We start from the raw sequence: 19,451 nt of genomic DNA, 5'->3' as shown, positions 1-19,451 counted from the left end.
CTTTGTCATTTGGATTCAGATGGAGGGAAAGGTCAATAAATCGTGTCTGACAGATTGTTCTGACAAAGACAAGAGAAATATGGAGAGGGAGAAAGAGACATGCATGAAGAGACAGACGACCTGACCAAGTAATGGACTGACAGAGTGAGGAAGACAGACATGACAAGAGAGGCAGAAAGAAGAAGACACTGCGATTGGCCCGCTGTGCAGAGGAGCAAACACTTCTTCCAGGAGGGACTGTCCAAAAGTGTGAGTACTACTACTATTACCATATTTATTTAAATGATTCTTGAGTCCCCCCCCCCACACACACACACACACATGCTCACACAGTCAACCTGCAGTAAACTATTGTTTTGAACATATAACATCTAAATAAACCTGAAGTCTTTAACTGAATTGATTTCCTCCATTTAAAAAGACCCACTTGAAATATTGAAGAAGAAAAAAAGATTTTGTATTTAAAGTGTAAAAAGCTGTATGCATCAGCCATAGGCTTCATTTCAAAAGTAGTTGATGTGGAAATACGTTTCATAATTTGCTATATGCCAATATTTGGCCAATACAATACACCCATTTCCGTTCTTCTATCTGAAATACATATACAGATAATTGTGTTGGTTGAACAAATAATGATGTCTCTGTACACCTCTCGTACCCATATGATGAATAAGATAGAATAAATATAATAATAATGCACTAAATGAGATTTGGATGCATGGTATATACAGACACACACACAAGTCAGATTGTTTTAGAGAACTTGTATTATTTTATTTTTTTCTTTCATGTCTTTACATCAGAATCTCAGTTAGCATATTTCAATATTAAGTTGTGGCGATACTGAAGCCCCAGATTTCAGCTGAGCTGATACAAAAATATTCAGTTATTCAAAGTCTCACAATTGCCTTCAAAATGAAAAAATGCCCAGTTGATGATAACGAAATGTGTATAAAAAGGGATCTCAATAAAAAATGTACCAACACACAAACGATAACATAACGTTTGGAGGCGTTATATTATTGTTAAGCAAGGACAAACTCTTGTGCAAATAGACCTGATTCAGGTAACCTAGAGTAAAGGTATTCTTAAATATTTATTCCAGCAAGTTTCAGAACTCTGAAAATAACCCTTAATTAGAACAGATAAGACAGCAAGAAAGTATCGAAAGGGCCTAAAGACCAGAGTTTCTGGATAAAATGAGATCTGCATTGAGTAAATAAGTATATAATGTGTTTACATATCAAACATTCTTTACCACTAGAGCACATTATCCAAAAATGAAATCCCTCTAACATGTTCTACATTACATTAAAAAAAATAAATAAGTGATGACATTTTGAAAGTAGTTCAGTGGTCTTCTACTTGCAGACTGTGGGTTAGCATACAGACAGCTCTTCTATGACAGGTTCCACTTTTATTACAGTCCAACCCACATTTACACATTTAAACTTTTGCTAATCTATTGAAATGTAGTGTGGAACATCTAGTGGTCACTACAAACTCACACAAAGTCACAGAGCCCTTCTGAAACCAGAAGCATGGAAAGAGAGGTTCTGTGAATTTTGCATGGAAGGTGTGTATGAGAAACCGCTTTCCAGGTGTGACACCGTAATAAGTCAGAGTACCAGCTTCCTAATCCAGAAATACTCCTATTTTTTTGCAAAGCGGTATTTTGTCTTTGGACTTAACGTCTTTTGATGTCTTCCCTTCGATGGGCTTAATATCTTTGGACATCTTCCCGTTGTTTGGTTCAACATCTTTGGTCATCTTCTTGTCGTTGGGCTCAACATCTTTGGTCATCTTCTTGTCGTTGGGCTCAACATCTTTGGACCTCTTCTTGTCGTTAGGCTCAACATCTTTGGACGTCTTCCCGTTGTTTGGCTCAACATATTTGGACATCTTCTTGTCGTAAGGCTCAACATCTTTGGACGTCTTCACTACAGACGTTCATCTCACACAAAGTCACAGAGCCCTTCTGAAACCAGAAGCATGGGAAGAGAGGTTCTGTGAATTTGGCATGGAAGGTGTGTATGAGAAACCGTTTTCCAGGTGTGACACCGTAATAAGTCAGAGTACCAGCTTCCCAATCCAGAAATACTCCTATTTTTTTGCAAAGGGGTACTTTGTCTTTGGACTTAACGTCTTTTGATGTCTTCCCTTCGATGGGCTTAATATCTTTGGACATCTTCCCGTCGTTTGGCTTAACATCTTTGGACATCTTCTTGTCATTAGGCTCAACATCTTTGGTCATCTTCTTGTCGTTAGGCTCAACATCTTTGGACATCTTGTCATTAGGCTCAACATCTTTGGACGTCTTCCCGTTGTTTGGCTCAACATCTTTTGACATCTTCTTGTCATAAGGCTCAACATCTTTGGACGTCTTCCCATTGTTTGGCTCAACATCTTTGGACATATTCTTGTCGTTAGGCTCAACATCTTTGGACGTCTTCCCATTGTTTGGCTCAACATCTTTGGACATATTGTTGTCGTTAAGCTCAACATCTTTGGACATCTTCCCGTTGTTTGGCTCAACATTTTTGGACATCTTCTTGTCGTTAGGCTCAACATCTTTGGACGTCTTCCCGTTGTTTGGCTCAACATTTTTGGATGTCTTCTTGTCATTAGGCTTAACATCTTTGGATGTCTTCCCGTCATTGGGCTTAACATCTTTGGACATTTTCCTGTTGTTAGGCCTAACATCTTTGGATGTCTTCCCATGTATGGGAGTGTATCCAGTCCTCGAGCAGAGCAGACTCCAGGACTTCTCATTGCATCCTAGGCCACCACTTCCGTCCCATCTTCTACCCACTGCTCTATATGCCACTGCGATGCCGACCATCCCTTCCCATTCCACCTCCCAGTAGCAGAAGCCTTTTAGGCCTTCCTCACAAAATATCTGAGTCCTCTTAAATCTGTCGTCATTTTCTGGTCGCTGCACTTTCTCCTTTAGCTTTTCTACAGTTTTTGCTTTCCTGTTGCCTTCAAACAGAGCAAGCCTCTTGCTTGCAGTGCTTTCATCAAGCTTCAGATCAACACCATCTGAAAGAGAAAAATATTTAGTTTTTTTGTGAAGTTTAAAGACTACAAAACATTAATCTTACGTTAAGATGAAATCCCCCAAAAATTAATTCAAGATGAAATCTAAGCATGTTGCATGTAACAACACTCACAGGGTAAAACGTGCATAAATTATCAGAAGCTATACTACCTGCAACGGTAGGTAAGGTGAAGGCATATTATTGGACATTATTTTTTTCAAATTTATTATCTAAGGCTCTACTGAAGTGATAACATATTTGAAATAAAATAAGAAAATATAGTAAAAACGTACACTTCTTCAGCCCTGGCTTTAACCGATGCGCTCCACCGTGGTCCAAACTGTGCAAAATGAGGATAGTGTTATCAAGAACAGAAATTTTCACATTCAATACAATGCTTTGAAAAGCCTATTTTTAAATGTTAAAGCTCCTATGATAAATATATATAACTATAATGAAATAAATATAACTGCTCCTTGGCCAAACTTGACTTTTCTTTGCAGGGCTACCGCTTGAGTGTTTGGGAGGTGTAAGTGTGTGTGTGTGTGTGTGTGTGTGTGTGTGTGTGTGTGTGTGTGTGTGTGTGTGTGTGTGTGTGTGTGTAGGTAACTCACTCAATGTCAGAAGACAAGGACTGGGAAAATGTATTTGATATGCACAGAATAAATACAGCAGAAAAAAAGGCTTGAGAAAGTAAGTTTCACTTGGTATTACCATGTGATCTGAATCTGATCCACAGGCCTTTATCATTTATACCTGGGGTTAATGAATGTTATTTTCTCTTCACACCAAGGTAATTCTTGAGTGTTTTGGTAACTAGCCTGCTAACTAATGACATAAAATAATTCATTTTGATTTTGCCTCAGTGTACATGTAGTCTTATAACTCAGAGAACCAGCTATATCAATACAAATCTACACATATAAACACACATCCTGAAATCTTAACGTACCAGAGTGTCTTCAGGCTCATATTTGGATCTGCAGCTATAGCAGAAAGCATTGCCCCCCCATCGGCTCCTGGGTGATTGTAACTCAGATCCAGCTGTTTCAGGGAGGAGGCTGTTTTGGACTTGAGAGCAGAGGCCAGGAAGGAGCAGCCTTTCTCTGTCACCTGACAACCTGACAGCCTGCAGACAACACACACACACACACACACACACACACACACACACAGCCTGGGTTTTCATGACTTTTTAGGACATTACATATATTTCCTGGAGACCCTAACCATAAAAGCACCAGCATAACACTAACCCTTGCTCAAAATGATTTTGGAAGTTTCTCTTCCTAGTTATGTTTGTTTTTTTGGCTGTACATTTTTTTTTGTTATCGTCAACAAACACTATTTCCCACAATCCCTAAGGTCACATGTTGAACATCACCAGAACATCGCAACATCACATCAGAGGAGGCGAGACCACAGTGACTAAAGGGCTGCCGGTTGTTTGTAAGCAAGACAGAGAGAGCTCTGTTTTGCTTACAAACAACCGGCATAGTTTTTCAGACAGCTGAGATTAGCCATAAGAAGAGAGGGCCATTGATTATCGTTGTCAAATTTACAAAGGGTTCAGTTTCGATTAGCTGTTTCCCTATTTGGAGTCTGTATTATGTTCCCTTAAGATACCAATTTACTTCACCAAAACCTTTGCTGTGCTGCTCAATGGAGTTTTTTGCACTTGATATACTGGGGGTTTTCTGCGGCTCACTTTGAAATGTAAAGTAAAATGTATTGTACACTTACTTGAGAATCTCCAGCTTACAGTGTAGACTCTGCAGGCCTTCAGCAAGCCTCTGCACACCTGAATCCAGCACGTCGTTATGACTCAGGTCCAGATTTGTCAGATTACCAGATGGGGAGCAGAAAACAGAGGATGCAAGACCTCTGCAGGATTCCTCAGAGAGCTCACACCAGCTCAGCCTGTGAAAATATTTGTAGGCATATACGGAAGAATTTTTGATTATATCAGCAAATGTTTAGACATCAAACAGACCATGTTGTTCAAATATGCTAAATCACAGTACTATGAGTCATGGTAATGCAACTTCCTTCTGAAAACTGGAAAAAGTTTTAACAAAAATCACTCAACCTCACTACATTTGCAAATAAGATATGAAAACTATATGAATAAACTTCAGATCATCACTTTGTCTGTGCTAGACACTAATTTGAAAGGTTGAATGTTGATATCATCCCAGAGTCATCTCCTGAATGTTAGTGCTCTTTTTATCGCCATTTACATTACTCATATATTTATTCTATGGACAGAACACAGGAGATCTGTATTAACAGTCTCAAAACAACCTCCTTTGGGATAAGTAAGGGGGTACCACAAGGATCTGTGCTGGGTCCATTACTATTTACACCATACATAAACAATAGTATCACTCCAACACAGACTTATAATATGTATTGTTATACAGATGCCACAGCCTTGAATACATTTCACACCTCTTCAACTCAAACTTTATCAAGATTAAAATCTGCCTTTAATGTTCCTCAGACATCTCTGCATAATTTCAAACTTACAGAGAGAATTACAGAATTCTCTCTGTAATTCTGCAGACAAATAGACAAATGAACAAATCTAACCAAAAACATGACCTCCTTGGAGGAGGTAAAAATGGGTCTAAGTTGAACAGGATTCAGTTTTGAATAAATATATAGACTTAGTATGTAGTACATAGCAATATAACAAAATTGTATTTGAAAGAGCATTTTAAAGTACTTACAAAGCAGTTTTGGAGACTTTAACCACCGGCAACATTCCGAGAAGAACTTTCTCTGATTTCAGGTACTTTTTCAGAACAAACACATCAAGCTTCTCATCTGATGTCAGCAGCACAAAAGTCAGAGCTGACCACTGGGAAGTGGAGAATGTTTCGAATGTGAGTGTTTCTGATTGCAGGTAAGTTTTCACTTCTTCTACAAGGGAGTGGTCATTCAGCTCATTCAGACAGTAGAACAGATTGCAATTTTTATCAGCATCGCTATTCTCTTCCCTAATCTTTTCTTTGATGTACCCAATTGTTTCCTTGTTGGTGGTGTCCTTGTTGTCTTCTGTCTTCTTCATCAGCTCTTGCAGTAGATCCTGATTTGTCTCCAGAGACAGGCCTAACAGGAAGCGGAGAAACAGATCCCATTCTCCATTTTTGCTACCTAAAGCCTTGTCCACTGCTGTCTTGTAGAAGTCCGCAGCCACGTCTCCAACAGTTGAAGAAGGCATGGCAATCAAATTTTCACCTGTGTTATTGAATGTGTGAAAGACATGAAAAGCTGCCAGGAACTCTTGAATGCTCAGATGGACAAAGCAAAACAATTTCTGTTGGTACAGCCCAGAGCCTTCTCGTGTGATCTGAGTGAATAATCCTGAGAAGACTGCAGTTTTTGTGATGTCAACTCTGCACTCTGTCAAGTGCTCTTCGGTGTATAGAAGGTTTCCTTCTTTTAGCCCCTCAAAAGCCAATTTTCCCAGAGACATGATTGTTTCCTTGTTTCTTGTATTCCAGCATGAATCTGTCTCACAATTCTCAATTGTCTCATCTTCACCATACTTCACAGTAGCCTGTCTGCACTGTAACACAAGGAAGTATATGTACATGTCAGTCATAGTCTTGGGCATCCTCCCTTCTTCGTTTCTGTTGACAAAGTCCTCCAGAACTTTTGCCGTGATCCAACAGAAGACAGGGATGTGACACATGATGTAAAGGCTCCTACATTTTTTGACATGTGACAAGATTTTCTCAGCCAAATCTTGATCACTGAATCTCTTCCTGAAGTACTCCTCCTTCTGCTCATCATTAAATCCTCGCACCTCTGTAACCCGGTCAACTTTATCAGCAGGGATATGGTTGGATGCTGCAGGTCGGGAGGTGATCCAGATTTGAGCTTTAGAAAGCAGATTTCCGTGGATAAGGTTTGTCAGCAGAACATTGATTGAGGTTGGCTTTCTCATTTCTGTCCAATGTTTACTTTTATTTAAGTCAAGATCGAGGCGACATTCATCAAGACCATCCAGGACAATCAGGGTTTTGTACTGGTCATAGTCCATTATTTCTGATGTCTTCATACCCGGAAAAAACTGATGAATGAGTTCCTCCAAGCTGTGTTCTTGTTCTTTTCTCAAATTTAGTTCCCGAAAAGAAAGTGGAAACATATAAAATATGTCTCCATTGGCCTTACCCTCAGCCCAGTCCAGCATGTACTTCTTTGTGGCAAACGTCTTTCCAATGCCTGCCAATCCCATCGTCAGCACAGTTCTAATGGGTATATTTTCTTCAGATGCAGGTTTAAAGATGTCATGATATTTAATCAATGTTTCTTGTCCCACAGGTTTGAACTTTGCGTCTTGAATTTGTCGGATCTCATTCTGAACATTGACCTCTCCCCTCTCTCCCTCTATAATATAGAGATCTGTGTAGATGTCATTCAGAAGAGCTGTGGTTTTCTGCATATCGATCCCCTCAGGCACATAGGAAAATTGCTCCTTCAGCTGAGATTTGAGCATCTGTTGACTTGCAACATCAGGCTTGCCTGTAGAAAAAATATTTGTTTAAGTTATTAAGGATACAAATTAAAACAATAGTTGTGATTAAATGCATGCAATCATAGTGCAGTTTATCAACTCTAAACCATAGCATCAAGAAGTAAGTTGTTGTTTTTGAATTTGATTGTGTAGGTGCACACTGGCAAACTAAAAATGAAGCAAAGCTTAAAACATTTAAGAATCAGCCTAAGAAGAGGGTGAATATGAGCATTAATCATGACACTTGGTACTTTGTTGGTTTGAGTGTGAACCTGATTTCTCTCCCTTATCCTGCTGGTCTGTTCACCGTAGTTTATTTTGGACAAATGGTAAATTTGCTTTCCTCCTTAGAGTACAATCTGGCAGTTGACTGTCAGCAGCTGAATGAATATGTAAAAAACTTGTGCTATTAAAACTAGTCATGTCCCAATTGGTGCTGATACAGACATATTTAAATGGATCGTTATCGGCTAAAATAAAGTGGATCAAGCTGTAATTCTTTCTTTACTGTACTCTACTGTCGCAGCGTAGCCCTCCTTTACCATAGCCTACAGTGCACACATTTTGCGACATACGCAAGTAAAAAGTATTTGGCTGCACCGGCGTGAGTGACTCTGACAGAAGGGTAGGCAAAATGCAAGGTTTGCTAAATGCGGACACAAAAACATTTGTCTTTTCACCTCTCTCTTTCTTATTAGCAAAGAGCAGCATTCAAGCAGCTTCTCGCCGATTAAATGGCGGCAAAAATACTAATTAACATTAATTCCATAAGAAACTTATGGCCAAAATTAAATGTCTCTGTTGTCTGGTTAATTGATACATTTATTTATTTATTTTGGATCAAGAAGCTTGGTAACAATAAGGTGAGTCAGATAAGATTCAGTAGTCTATAGCTATTATTTCACTGGGTCAGATACATATTTAGTCAACAGGAAATATTAGTGTCGGACTCCGTTTCAGCAGATATTCAATATTAAAGACCTCCGATCAGTTTTCATTTCATAGCAGATTTGAGCATTTTTGCTACCTCAAACGCAACAGTTTGAGGCTTGTGTTTGATTGCACACCTATTTAAACCACTTCCCCTGACAGCTTGAATCCGCACCCATAAGCTTACATCGTATTTCTGTCATCCTGTCGACACATGCATCAGGCAACTTCCGTCGGGAGGTTATCCAGATTCGGGCAGAAGGAAGCAGTGTTCCTTTGATGAGGTTTGTCAGTAGCACATCCACTGAAGCTAGCTCTCTGACATCAGTCAAGGTGACGTTGTTGTCAAAGTCAAGAGGACGTTGATAAGCATCCAAACCATCCAAGACAAATAAAACATTGAACTGTTCAAAGTTAGAGATCACAAATGTTTTAGTTTCCTTGTATAAATGATTAAGATGTCCCATCAAACTGACTTTTTCCTCTTTAATCAAATTCAGCTTAAAGAGGTTAAGTGGAATTATGACGTGATCCCTTAAATGTGACTTCTTGTCATTTTTAGCCCACTCTGTTATGAATTTCTGCACATGGAAGGATTTTCCAATTCCAGCTTCTCCGGTGGTCAGCACAGTTCTGATCTTTTTTCCTTTTGCATCTTTGAAGATGTCAGATCCTGCTTTGACTGGTGTCACAGATTTCGGTTCAGTATGTCCAATTTTCTCTTCGTCATTGACCTCACCACTTCTGTCTTCTCTCATGACGTGTTCCGTGTTTTTCTGGTTAGGATGATTTATGTCTTCTTGAGTGGTTTCTCCTAGAAATCTTTCTCGCAGGGCTGAGGTCAGCTTCTGCCGTCGCTTTGAGGTCTCTGAATAAATAAAACAAAACGGACACAAGCGGCATTAATCAGTTATTTTTAAGCATCATAAAAGTGATGTTTTGAACATAGTCAGCTAAAATTATTCATAGTGCAATACCAAAACAACATTTTAAAGTAAACAATGTTGTTGACGATAAATATATATGAAATTATATTACTGATTATTAGTTTCATACCTCGACATTCTGTCACTTTGTCAATATAATCAGAAGGAATCTTGTCAACTCCTGAAGGTTGAGAGATGATCCAGAGCAAAGCAGAGGGAAGTAATTTCCCCTTGATGAGGTTTGTTAGCAGCACATCCATTGAGGCTGGCTCTTCGATATCAGTCAGGTCCTTGTTCTTTACAAAATCCAGAGGAAGTTCCTCCAAGCCATCAAGGACAAAAGCTACTTTACGCTTGTCGTAGTTGCCAACTCTGTGTTTATCGTCATCGAGGGAATGACAGATCAGATCTTTCAGGCTTTGAACTTCTTTTCTTGAATTCAGTGCACCAAAAGTAAATGAAACTATCAAGTCTATCTTTTTGTTGGATTTTCCTTTTGCCCAATCTACCATGAACAACTTTGTTTGAAATGTTTTACCAACACCTGTTACTCCCTTCATCAGCACTGTTCTCACTTTCTTTTTCTTTGATTCATGAAATAATGTATCAAAGGGTTGGGCTTTAGCTTTCTTTTGTTCCGCAGCTTTTATCTCGTAGAGTTCTGTCTCGATTTCATGTCCGTTCAGTTGCTCTTCATACTGATTGAGGATTCTCCTCATTAGGACATCTTTGTCTAAAGAAATGATAAAGACAATACAAAGAAAGCAGAGTGCAATAACTGCATTTAATTTGTACACTCCAACACAATATAGTGAGGTATAAAATACAATGTAACATGAAGTATTGTGTTCTACCTGCAGTTAAGGCCCAGAGGTAAATAGCAGGACAATAAAAAAAAGTAAATATACGTTTGAAATGTTTTGTCTTCAACTTAGATGAATCTGTTTGAAAAATTGTATTGTGTGAAAACCTTGTGAATTTGTTGTGTTGCTCCTTGTTTGTATACCTTTCCTGATGTCTTGTTCATCCTGGCCAGTTTCCTTTGAAGTGTGGCTGGGCACAGACAAGACATGTTTGTGTCAATACAGAAAGATACATTTTTCCTCATATCATTACTTTGTCTTTTTCTCTGTTATAACTAACAGTTTGCAGCCCATATTTGTTTCCAACCTGATCTCAGCAATGAAGTTGAGTGGATCATCCTCGGAAACTGTTGAGCTAAAGGTGGGAAATATTCATTTTACCACTCTGACAAATCATTGTCTTCAATTTATTTCTTTGTCTTAGAGTTGCTCTGTGTCAAACATCCAACATAACTAACACATCTTACCTTGGTTCTGCTTTACTGAAGCTGGGAGGATCATCCTTGGACCGGTCACTTTTCATGGAAACATTGCTGGGTGCAGGAGAGACTGATCGTTCTGGCTCAAGCCTTCTTTAACACAGATTATAATTGCACATTTTAACACTTTTAACATCTTTAATACCGTTGAGCCTCTAAGTGGAATTTACAATATTTTGCTTTCCTAGTAAGACATTCTTTAACATAGATTATAATTACAAACTTCAGCACCTATGACATCTTTAACATTGTTGAGTTTTGAAGTTGTAGGTAGGTGGACAGGCAGGTAACCCGTCCAGTTATTTATTTTATTGGGGCCAAATTTAATGATGGGATGGTTTATGGCAGTCCTGGGACAGCCACAGATAGAAGATTTCTTTTCATTTTTTTGGCAGAGCATTTGATTCATTGATTGCTGTCGGAATGTAGAGATTTTCAACATCAAAACATATTTTTTGAAGAAGATTACTAACCTAGCTTTAAGACTTTAAACATGAAGGGTAATTTACAAAGTGTCTCTTTTTTTGTGTCAGTCATTCTTTTCAATTTATGTTCTCGTTATATCAATCATCCAACATAATCAACACATCTTACCTTGGTTCTGCTTCACTGAAGCTGAGAGGATCATCCTTGGACCGGTCACTTTTCATGGAAACATTGCTGGGTGTAGGAGAGACTGGTCTTTCTGGCTCAAGCCATCTTTAACGCAGATTATAATGACACATTTTAACACTTTTAACATCTTCAATACTGTTGAGCCTCTAAGTGGAATTTACAGTATTTCTCTTTGCTAGTTAGACATTCGCTTCAATTTTTATTTCTCTTTATATTAAACATCCAACATAACTACAATATCAGAGGGAGAGCGACTTCATTGTCTGCTCAAGTGGACTTTACAGTACTATATCTTTACATAACAAAGAATTGCTTTATTAATGCTCTGAATATTAAATAGAGATAATTTAAAGCTAGGGTTGGTTAACTTCGAAAAACTAGCAAGCGTAAACTAGAATTTTAAAAAATGATCCAACTAAAAAACCCAATTCAGTGTTGCCAACTCTTCTCCAATGAAAGTCGCTAGCAGCACTAGATCCAAAAGTTGCTAAATCTAGAGAGAAAGTCGCAAAGTCTGTAACACTGACAGCCCGTCTCTTCAGGCCTCCATCCAAAGCCACTCCATCAAAATTATCATTATTAACGTTAACGTATCATAATGAATGTAACCAACAAATATGAAGCTGCCAAGGTAGCAGCTTGTGGAAGATTCTGGAGACGAGCAATTCAACAGAAATTCAACAAATGTTTTTGGAGAACAGTGGCGTTTCTACATTGGGGGCACGTGGGGCACTGCCCCACCAGATCCAGATGGCGCTGTTGTGCAGAAAGCTCAATACATCTGTGCTTTGTAGCAAAATATATTTTATTTTATTTAATATGCAAAGTAGCGTGAATGTGTGTGTGAATAAACTTGACTCACAAGCATTATAGTCCTGTTTTGGAGTAATTTGATTGGTGTGTGTTTCTGTCTGTGTGCTTGCTCTGTGAAATGCTGCTCTCCGCTGTCCCTCTCTGCTCTGTGGGGCAGCGGCGCAAGCATAAGAGAGTTGGAAACACCAATGAGCGTGAACCACACAGGCCAAAGTTTACATTGGGAGATGGGGCACTTTCAGATGTGCCCCACAAAATCTGCCTAGCAACTCGACTCGAATATTGCGTAAACCGCAAAAACTCTTGTAACGCCCTCTCCATGCTTTCCATTGAAAATCCGTTCATTCATGGACTGGTGGATTTTAACAGCAAAGTCATCGAGAGGTTTGCTCAAGCAAAGAACCGCCGCGCCAACTTCCTATTTAAGTGATCTGCATTGGAGATTCAAACCTTTTTTTTTTTTTTGGAGCTGATGGATTGTATTTTTACAAAGTTTAGTTCATTTGGCACCATGTTTTGTTGCCGTTATTTGTTTCAGTTGTGCCTTTCGCTTCATATTGTATGCCACACGTGTGCCACAAGCTTAATAAATTATGCAAGTTATTTCAGCTATGTGTCTGTCTAATCTTTTTACTTTGTTCCAATCATTTTACTTTAATGCTGTATTATAGGCAACATCTTTGTGTCGCGCTGAGCGCTGAAGCATGTGAAATGTATTTGAAATAGGATTTCTGCTCCCTGCTGGCACTCAAAATGCAGCCCATAGCATATCTTACTGGTCTATATAGGCCTACTGCTTATAATAATCAGCTACTTCTATTTTTGTGACGGTGACATGACATCATACAAAATTACCCCACCAGAAATTTCAGGCCAAAATCGCCACTGTTGGAGAAGATTACCAACCCTAGCTGTTACACCTTTAACATCTTTAACATTGTTGAGTCTTGAAGCAGAGTTTATAACATTTCCCTTTCTGTGTCATTCTCTTCATTGTAATTTCTCTCTGTGTCTAACATCCAACATAACTAACACATCTTACCTTGGTTCTGCTTTACTGAAGCTGGGAGGATCATCCTTGGACCGGTCACTTTTCATGGAAACATTGCTGGGTGCAGGAAAGACTGATCTTTCTGGCTCAAGCCTTCTTTAACACATATTATAATTGCACATTTTAACACTTTTAACATCTTTAATACCGTTGAGCCTCTAAGTGGAATTTACAATATTTTGCTTTCCTAGTAAGACATTCTTTAACATAGATTATAATTACAAACTTCAGCACCTATGACATCTTTAACATTGTTGAGTTTTGAAGTTGTAGGTAGGTGGACAGGCAGGTAACCCGTCCAGTTATTTATTTTATTGGGGCCGAATTTAATGATGGGATGGTTTATGGCAGTCCTGGGACAGCCACAGATAGAAGATTTCTTTTCATTTTTTTGGCAGAGCATTTGATTCATTGATTGCTGTCGGAATGTAGAGATTTTCAATTTCAAAACATATTTTTTGAAGAAGATTACTAACTTAGCTTTAACACTTTAAACATGAAGGGTAATTTACAAAATGTCTCTTTTTTGTGTCAGTTATTCTTTTCAATTTATGTTCTCGTTATATCAATCATCCAACATAATCAACACATCTTACCTTGGTTCTGCTTCACTGAAGCTGAGAGGATCATCCTTGGACCGGTCACTTTTCATGGAAACATTGCTGGGTGCAGGAGAGACTGGTCTTTCTGGCTCAAGCCATCTTTAACGCAGATTATGATTACACACGTTAATACTTATAACATCTTTGACATTGTTGAGTCTTGAAGTGGAATTCACAGTATTTCTCTTTCTGTTTCAGTCATTCTCTTCAAATTAATTTCTCTCTGTATCAATCATCCAACATAACTAACACATCTTACCTTGGTTCTGCTTTACTGAAGCTGGGAGGATCATCCTTAGACTGGTCACTTTTCATGAAAACATTGCTGGGTGCAGGAGAGACTGGTCTTTCTGGCTGAAACCATCTTTAACACAGATTATGATTACAATTGAATGATTTTAAGGCCGAGGCACACCAGCATTTTAAAAAGCAATATTTAGAGCAATTCTTAAGGTATTGCTGCTATCAGTGGATCAATGCACACAGATGAGGAGTAATGAGTTTAATATCAGTCTTAACATGGGAGGTTAAATTAATTTAAGATCTAACTTTGAATGTGTCACTTTGTCAACAACAGAGGTGAATGGATGCACCACATATTTAAGATAAGATAGTCCTTTATTTGTCCCACAGTGGGGAAATTTGCAGGACTACAGCAGCATAGTGGATGGTGCAACCGAACAAACAAGAGACATAAGTAGAAAAACAAGATCAAACCAAATATAATAAATACGTAATCACACAGTAAATATAATATATAATAAATATGTAAAACACTTTTAAAAAAACAATAAAAAACTAAAATATGATATAGTCGGACTGAATGGTTGTTCATTTCACACAGTGGATTGAACTGATTTATTATATTGCACAGTGTATACATTGAATTTATGTTGCACATGAATGAATAAATGAATGAGGAATTGTCAGTGTTTGGTATGTGCGGTCTACTGGGTGCAGTGTTGGCTGTGCAGTCTGACAGCAGCAGAAAGGACCTGTGGTATCACTCTTTCACACACTGCGGGTGAAGCAGCCTATCAGTGAAGGAGCTGCACAGTGCTGACAGAGGCTGACATACGTTACACTTTCCCATCCTGTGTGAGGTGAGATTGAGCCAATTCAAAAATAAAAAGTTACTTACGTGTCAGTTGACGTGGCCTCAGCCAGTTCTTGAGACATGTTGGTTTTTCACGTGGTTTTACCTGTTTTCTGCTCTATAATAAATACAGCAGTTAAATTGTGTTCCTTTGTTACAGAATTACATTATTGTTCTCTACATTGACAATATGTCTGTCCATCACCTTCTCTAGAGCACACAGTCTCTCTCCACACTCTCAAGGTCCTCTCGGTCCACAGATCCACTCATTACTGGACCTTCATTCAAATAGATTCAGTTTCACCAACACTGAACAAAAATAACTCTCTTCTTTAAATCCAGTCAACAAGTCACCAACAGGAATAGAATTCCCCTGAAAAACAGAAAAATGATTTCAGTTACGCTGACTTACATCAACAGACCCTGATCAAAGTCTAAAGAGTAGCATCTCATGACTTTCTCCAACGTTATTGTGGGAGGGCAGAGTCAGCTAATGATTAATAACATAATATGTGAACCTTGACCTTGATGTGTAGCTTGATACACATCAAATATGGTGTGATAAAGATAAAAAATGAAATGCCTGGCAAACATTACCCCTAAGGCTTGTATAAAACTAAACTAGTCTAACTTAACAGAGCTAGTGAGCAAGGCACGTGGTACCTATATAGCAAAATCTCTAGTCCTTCCTTAATACTGAGCTTTCCTACAAATGAACATGGTAGATTATAAATTATAAAGTACACAGGAAATAAGCATCACAAAGGTAAACACAAAGGAATGTGAGCACATTCTCAGAAGTCATCAGGCGATAAACAGCAATATGTTCCAGTATGTAAAGAGATGTGCAATTCGTATACAAGCATGTGACCATGTAGGCCACACAGCTTGTCCTATCTAAAGAAACATGCAGGCCAACATGAAAGTGAGTTACTAAATAATAGACACACATTACATGAAGTACACAGACTGCATCAATCTTACTAGTTCAGGTGACGTTAAAATCCTTCAACCATTTGTTTTTCACTCAGCTGTCTATAATGCAGACCTCCATTGACTGTTCTTTCGTCCCTCATGGCAGAACTGATGGCACATGACACACTTTTACTTTCAATTTCAAGCAGCAGCTGGACTTCCCCTCCCCCCTGAAGCTAACCACATCAATATACCGTATAAGGAAATAAGTCATAAATGCCTATGAACAACACGGGTTCTGTAAATAAGCAAAATGTACCTTGTGTTTAATTAATTATTGTCTATTTCTTCATATTCTTATCTTCATATAAACCATGTGAAGCACTTTGTAACCTCTGTTTTAAGAAACCTCCTTGACTCTCTTTACCAATAACATGTTGTGTTACTAGAAGGTGAACTGTACAGCTGAGCCGACGACATTCACAGGATGACAAATCCCTGATGTTTGGCAGTGACTATGCTGTGGGAAGCAGACTTTCCTCTGGAGATTAAATCATTTTGAAGATAGTAATCTGCAGTTAATCAGAGACTATTGTAGCATGCTGCTACAATCCAGATAATGAGAATATGAATAGACATATTTAAACAAATGAGTTGAATATTTCTTTACTAATTCCTTAGGTACTTCCTTAGGTTACAATTTTTATGACAATAAACACTTGTAAATAGACATTCTTTCATGGAAATTAATTAAATATGATAACAATATTAATATTGAATGTAAGTAAGTTGGGGAGGTTAGGTCTGTTAATTGGGTTGTGTTTGAAAAAGGTTCTGGCTTTGAGAAATATGCAACAACGGGAAGTACTTTTGAATTCTTTTAAGTATGACATGTCAGACACCAAAGAGGATACTGTGGAAATGCTTCCCAGGGACAGTGTTTGTGAGGATGGTCAGGTTTGACAGAATGATGTCCAAACACCAAGCTTTACTTTCACCCTGCACACAATCCCTAACTGGGATGAAGATTTACCTTACAACCTCAGAGAAAAGTGTTAGAAAGGGCCCAGAATAAGGAGGACGATGTTTTTGGACTTTGAATAAATGAGGAAAACTGCCTGGAAATGTTTTCCTCACTTTGTCATGAAGTTGATGTATTGTAGATTTTGTATCTAGTGCAATCATCAGCTTTCTTGTTTTGTTAATTATCATGATAAGAATACAGCTATTTGTTTTCCTTTCTTATATTTAGCCAGCAGTATGGCTTTTGGATTAGCAAAGCCAGTCTGTTGGTCGGTCAGTTGTTACACCACTTTAGTCCAGACTTAAATATCTTTTCCTCCAGCACACTTTGGAGTTGACATTTGTGGTTTTAAGTGACATTTCTGGACAACTATTGGATAAATTGACATGCAAATCAGTACAGACATTCATGAGCCACATCAGAAACTATCCTTTGAAATTGGTGTTTTCCAACACCTATTTCAAGTCAAACTTGTAATGTGTCTCATGGTCGTGCATGTTAAACTTATGATATTCCCTCTTTTGCCGTTTAGTGATATTCAGTGCACTCATACAAACTAAACTAATATAGTTTATTATAGATAGTAACTACATCATTGGAATATTAAGCATATTAGATTTGTCATTGTGGACAAGTTAACAAGCTGAGCCTTTACAGAGCTGCTAGCATGTCCACAGACTCATAGTCTTGTTCACTCTGTGCCTCCTGCACTTTTCTTTTCAGACCAAATTGTATGTTTTTAAAGCTGCTTGTTTATTCGACCAGCTTAATATGTTCGTGTGAATTTAATGGGTCAACATGCAGCCTTCACAAGCACTATGATACAGTTAAATGTACCCTGAAACCAGGGCAGTTTATTTTTGACCATGACATAATGGCCATCAAAGCTCTCTAGTGCTCACACTGTGCATTAATAATCTAATATGACCTGACCAATGTTAGTGTAATAGCTTATGGGCTCCACAAATACACAGATGCATAAACACAAACCATTTATTTGCACATAAAAGGATGCACACTTGTAAACAAACACACATCATATTTTGGGATGAAAGCCTGTTTCTTCTTATCAGTATCTAATAACAACCCTGAACTGCCTCTGGGTCCCACACACTTATACAAATACATAAAAAGTGCAAAAGAAAAAGAAAATGGAGGGGATTAAATGCGTTTCAGCCAAGCAGTAGCTTTTTGCCTAACTGTAAACTTAAGTGCATATTTAGACCATAAAGTAGTTAGTGATTTTCTGTAAATCAACAAAGTAAACCTATTTGTACCATCACATCCTGTCTCATGACTGACCTGCAAACCATGCCTCCTTTCTTTTGTCAAATGGTGTATAATTACAAAGGGATCGTGATAACTGGATGGTGTAATAAGAGTCCAAAAGATGTCCTCCACTATTTTGGGCTCCACTGTTTTTAGTTTTCAGCTGCTTCAAAGCAGATTGCAATTGGTCAACAGGTGTCAAATATCACCAAAATTGTATTCAAAATAAGATACAATGATTTACTGTAGATCCACAAGCGATTCCAGTGCGCCGTGCTCAATGAAATTAGTTGATTTTGGTCCCGATTTTCAAAAGGCTCTTTGAGATGTTAACACATGGTCTTGGTTTTAGGTAAATGTTTTATTTAGGTCAAGGTTAGGGTAAGGCTTGGTGTGCAGTTGTGGTGGTTAAGATGTGTGTTATGGGTTAAGGAATGCTGTCAAAAAGGGTCCTCACGTGCCTGTGAGTGCGTCGAGGGTCTTGGTGATGAATCTTAGTGTCCCATCTCCTCTAAAGGTGGGGTTCATCCTCACTGACCCTAAAATGAACATCCATCCTTTACAGACACACACACACACACACACACACACACACACACACACACACACGTATGTTTCCAAAGCTGAAGTTGAAGAGTGTTTTTGTGTGTGTCAGGCATTTTAAGAGTCTGTGTGTGTGTGTTTCAGAATAAAAGCATGAGGCAAGGAAAGTAAATAATTGAGAAGACTCCCCATAGAAATGCAGGAATTTAGAACCTCTTCAATCTCACTCAGTCCCGCATTGCCACTCATGAGGTCCACATACACACAATGCAAACATACAAAATGACAGACACACACATGACCCGGCAGACCTGCGCTGCTTTTTGTCCAAGAGCGTGAGTGTGGGAGAGATCCAGCATGTGTGTTTGTGATTTCACTGCCTTTACACTGTGTACACATGGCCAGCACCTGTCCACTGCTCCCCTCCATGTCTTTTCATTACCCATGCAGCTCATTGAACCCTCATTACCCTTTCTCCCCCTTTTCTCTCTCCTCATCTCTTTACATCTGCTAGCTATCCTCAACCTTCTGCCTGTACCTTGGATTACTCATCCATAAAGTTGACTCACAAAAATGGTATAAGATCAATGCAGCAGAGCGGATATATTGACTTTTAGTTTCTCTTACGGTGTCAAGCTCCAAAAAGCCCACACTTCCTATAATGCTATTTTGTTTCTATTGAAAAGACACCCCCGTGCCTGGTGAACACGTACATCTTTAAGACTCCACATCTCAAGTTTGTAACAAGCACTTCACTCT

At 38.6% G+C, this 19,451-nt stretch overlaps 1 protein-coding gene across 3 annotated transcripts; it reads right to left on the bottom strand.

Annotated features, from left to right (window-relative positions):
- Positions 1 to 749: 749 nt before the first annotated feature.
- Positions 750 to 16,009, bottom strand: LOC137889402 (uncharacterized). Of its 3 annotated transcripts, none has more exons than XM_068733247.1 (17): positions 15,926 to 16,009; positions 15,147 to 15,314; positions 14,987 to 15,059; positions 14,105 to 14,209; positions 13,840 to 13,944; positions 13,235 to 13,339; positions 11,359 to 11,463; positions 10,753 to 10,857; positions 10,593 to 10,640; positions 10,429 to 10,475; positions 9,553 to 10,155; positions 8,684 to 9,364; positions 5,774 to 7,574; positions 4,785 to 4,961; positions 3,994 to 4,170; positions 3,335 to 3,381; positions 750 to 3,042 (listed from the first exon to the last, which is right to left on the bottom strand). In XM_068733247.1, the coding sequence occupies exons 3-17, from the start codon at positions 15,022 to 15,024 to the stop codon at positions 1,919 to 1,921; spliced, it is 5,268 nt and encodes a 1,755-aa protein (XP_068589348.1). In that variant the 5' UTR covers positions 15,025 to 15,059; positions 15,147 to 15,314; positions 15,926 to 16,009; the 3' UTR covers positions 750 to 1,918. The 3 variants fall into 3 exon arrangements, with proteins under 3 accessions (XP_068589348.1, XP_068589350.1, XP_068589349.1); XM_068733249.1 differs by having other exon boundaries at positions 10,753 to 10,854; XM_068733248.1 differs by having other exon boundaries at positions 13,235 to 13,336.
- Positions 16,010 to 19,451: the final 3,442 nt, after the last annotated feature.

Source organism: Cebidichthys violaceus, unplaced genomic scaffold, assembly GCF_023349555.1.
Source record: "Cebidichthys violaceus isolate CVI_PGR_0920_01 unplaced genomic scaffold, fCebVio1.0.p SCAF_6, whole genome shotgun sequence".
Classification (NCBI taxonomy): domain Eukaryota; kingdom Metazoa; phylum Chordata; class Actinopteri; order Perciformes; family Stichaeidae; genus Cebidichthys; species Cebidichthys violaceus.
This window is presented reverse-complemented; position numbering and strand designations above follow the sequence as displayed.

What these genes read in the sequence shown, in the direction of transcription:
- LOC137889402 (XM_068733247.1), bottom strand. Translation starts at nt 15,024, where the DNA reads ATGTCTCAAGAACTGGCTGAGGCCACGTCAACTGACAC. An exon ending in TTCAGTAAAGCAGAACCAAG is followed by an intron (nt 13,945 to 14,104) that starts GTAAGATGTGTT and finishes TCTGCGTTAAAG; the next exon opens with ATGGCTTGAGCCAGAAAGAC. An exon ending in ATGAGCCTGAAGACACTCTG is followed by an intron (nt 3,382 to 3,993) that starts GTACGTTAAGAT and finishes CATTTTGCACAG; the next exon opens with TTTGGACCACGGTGGAGCGC.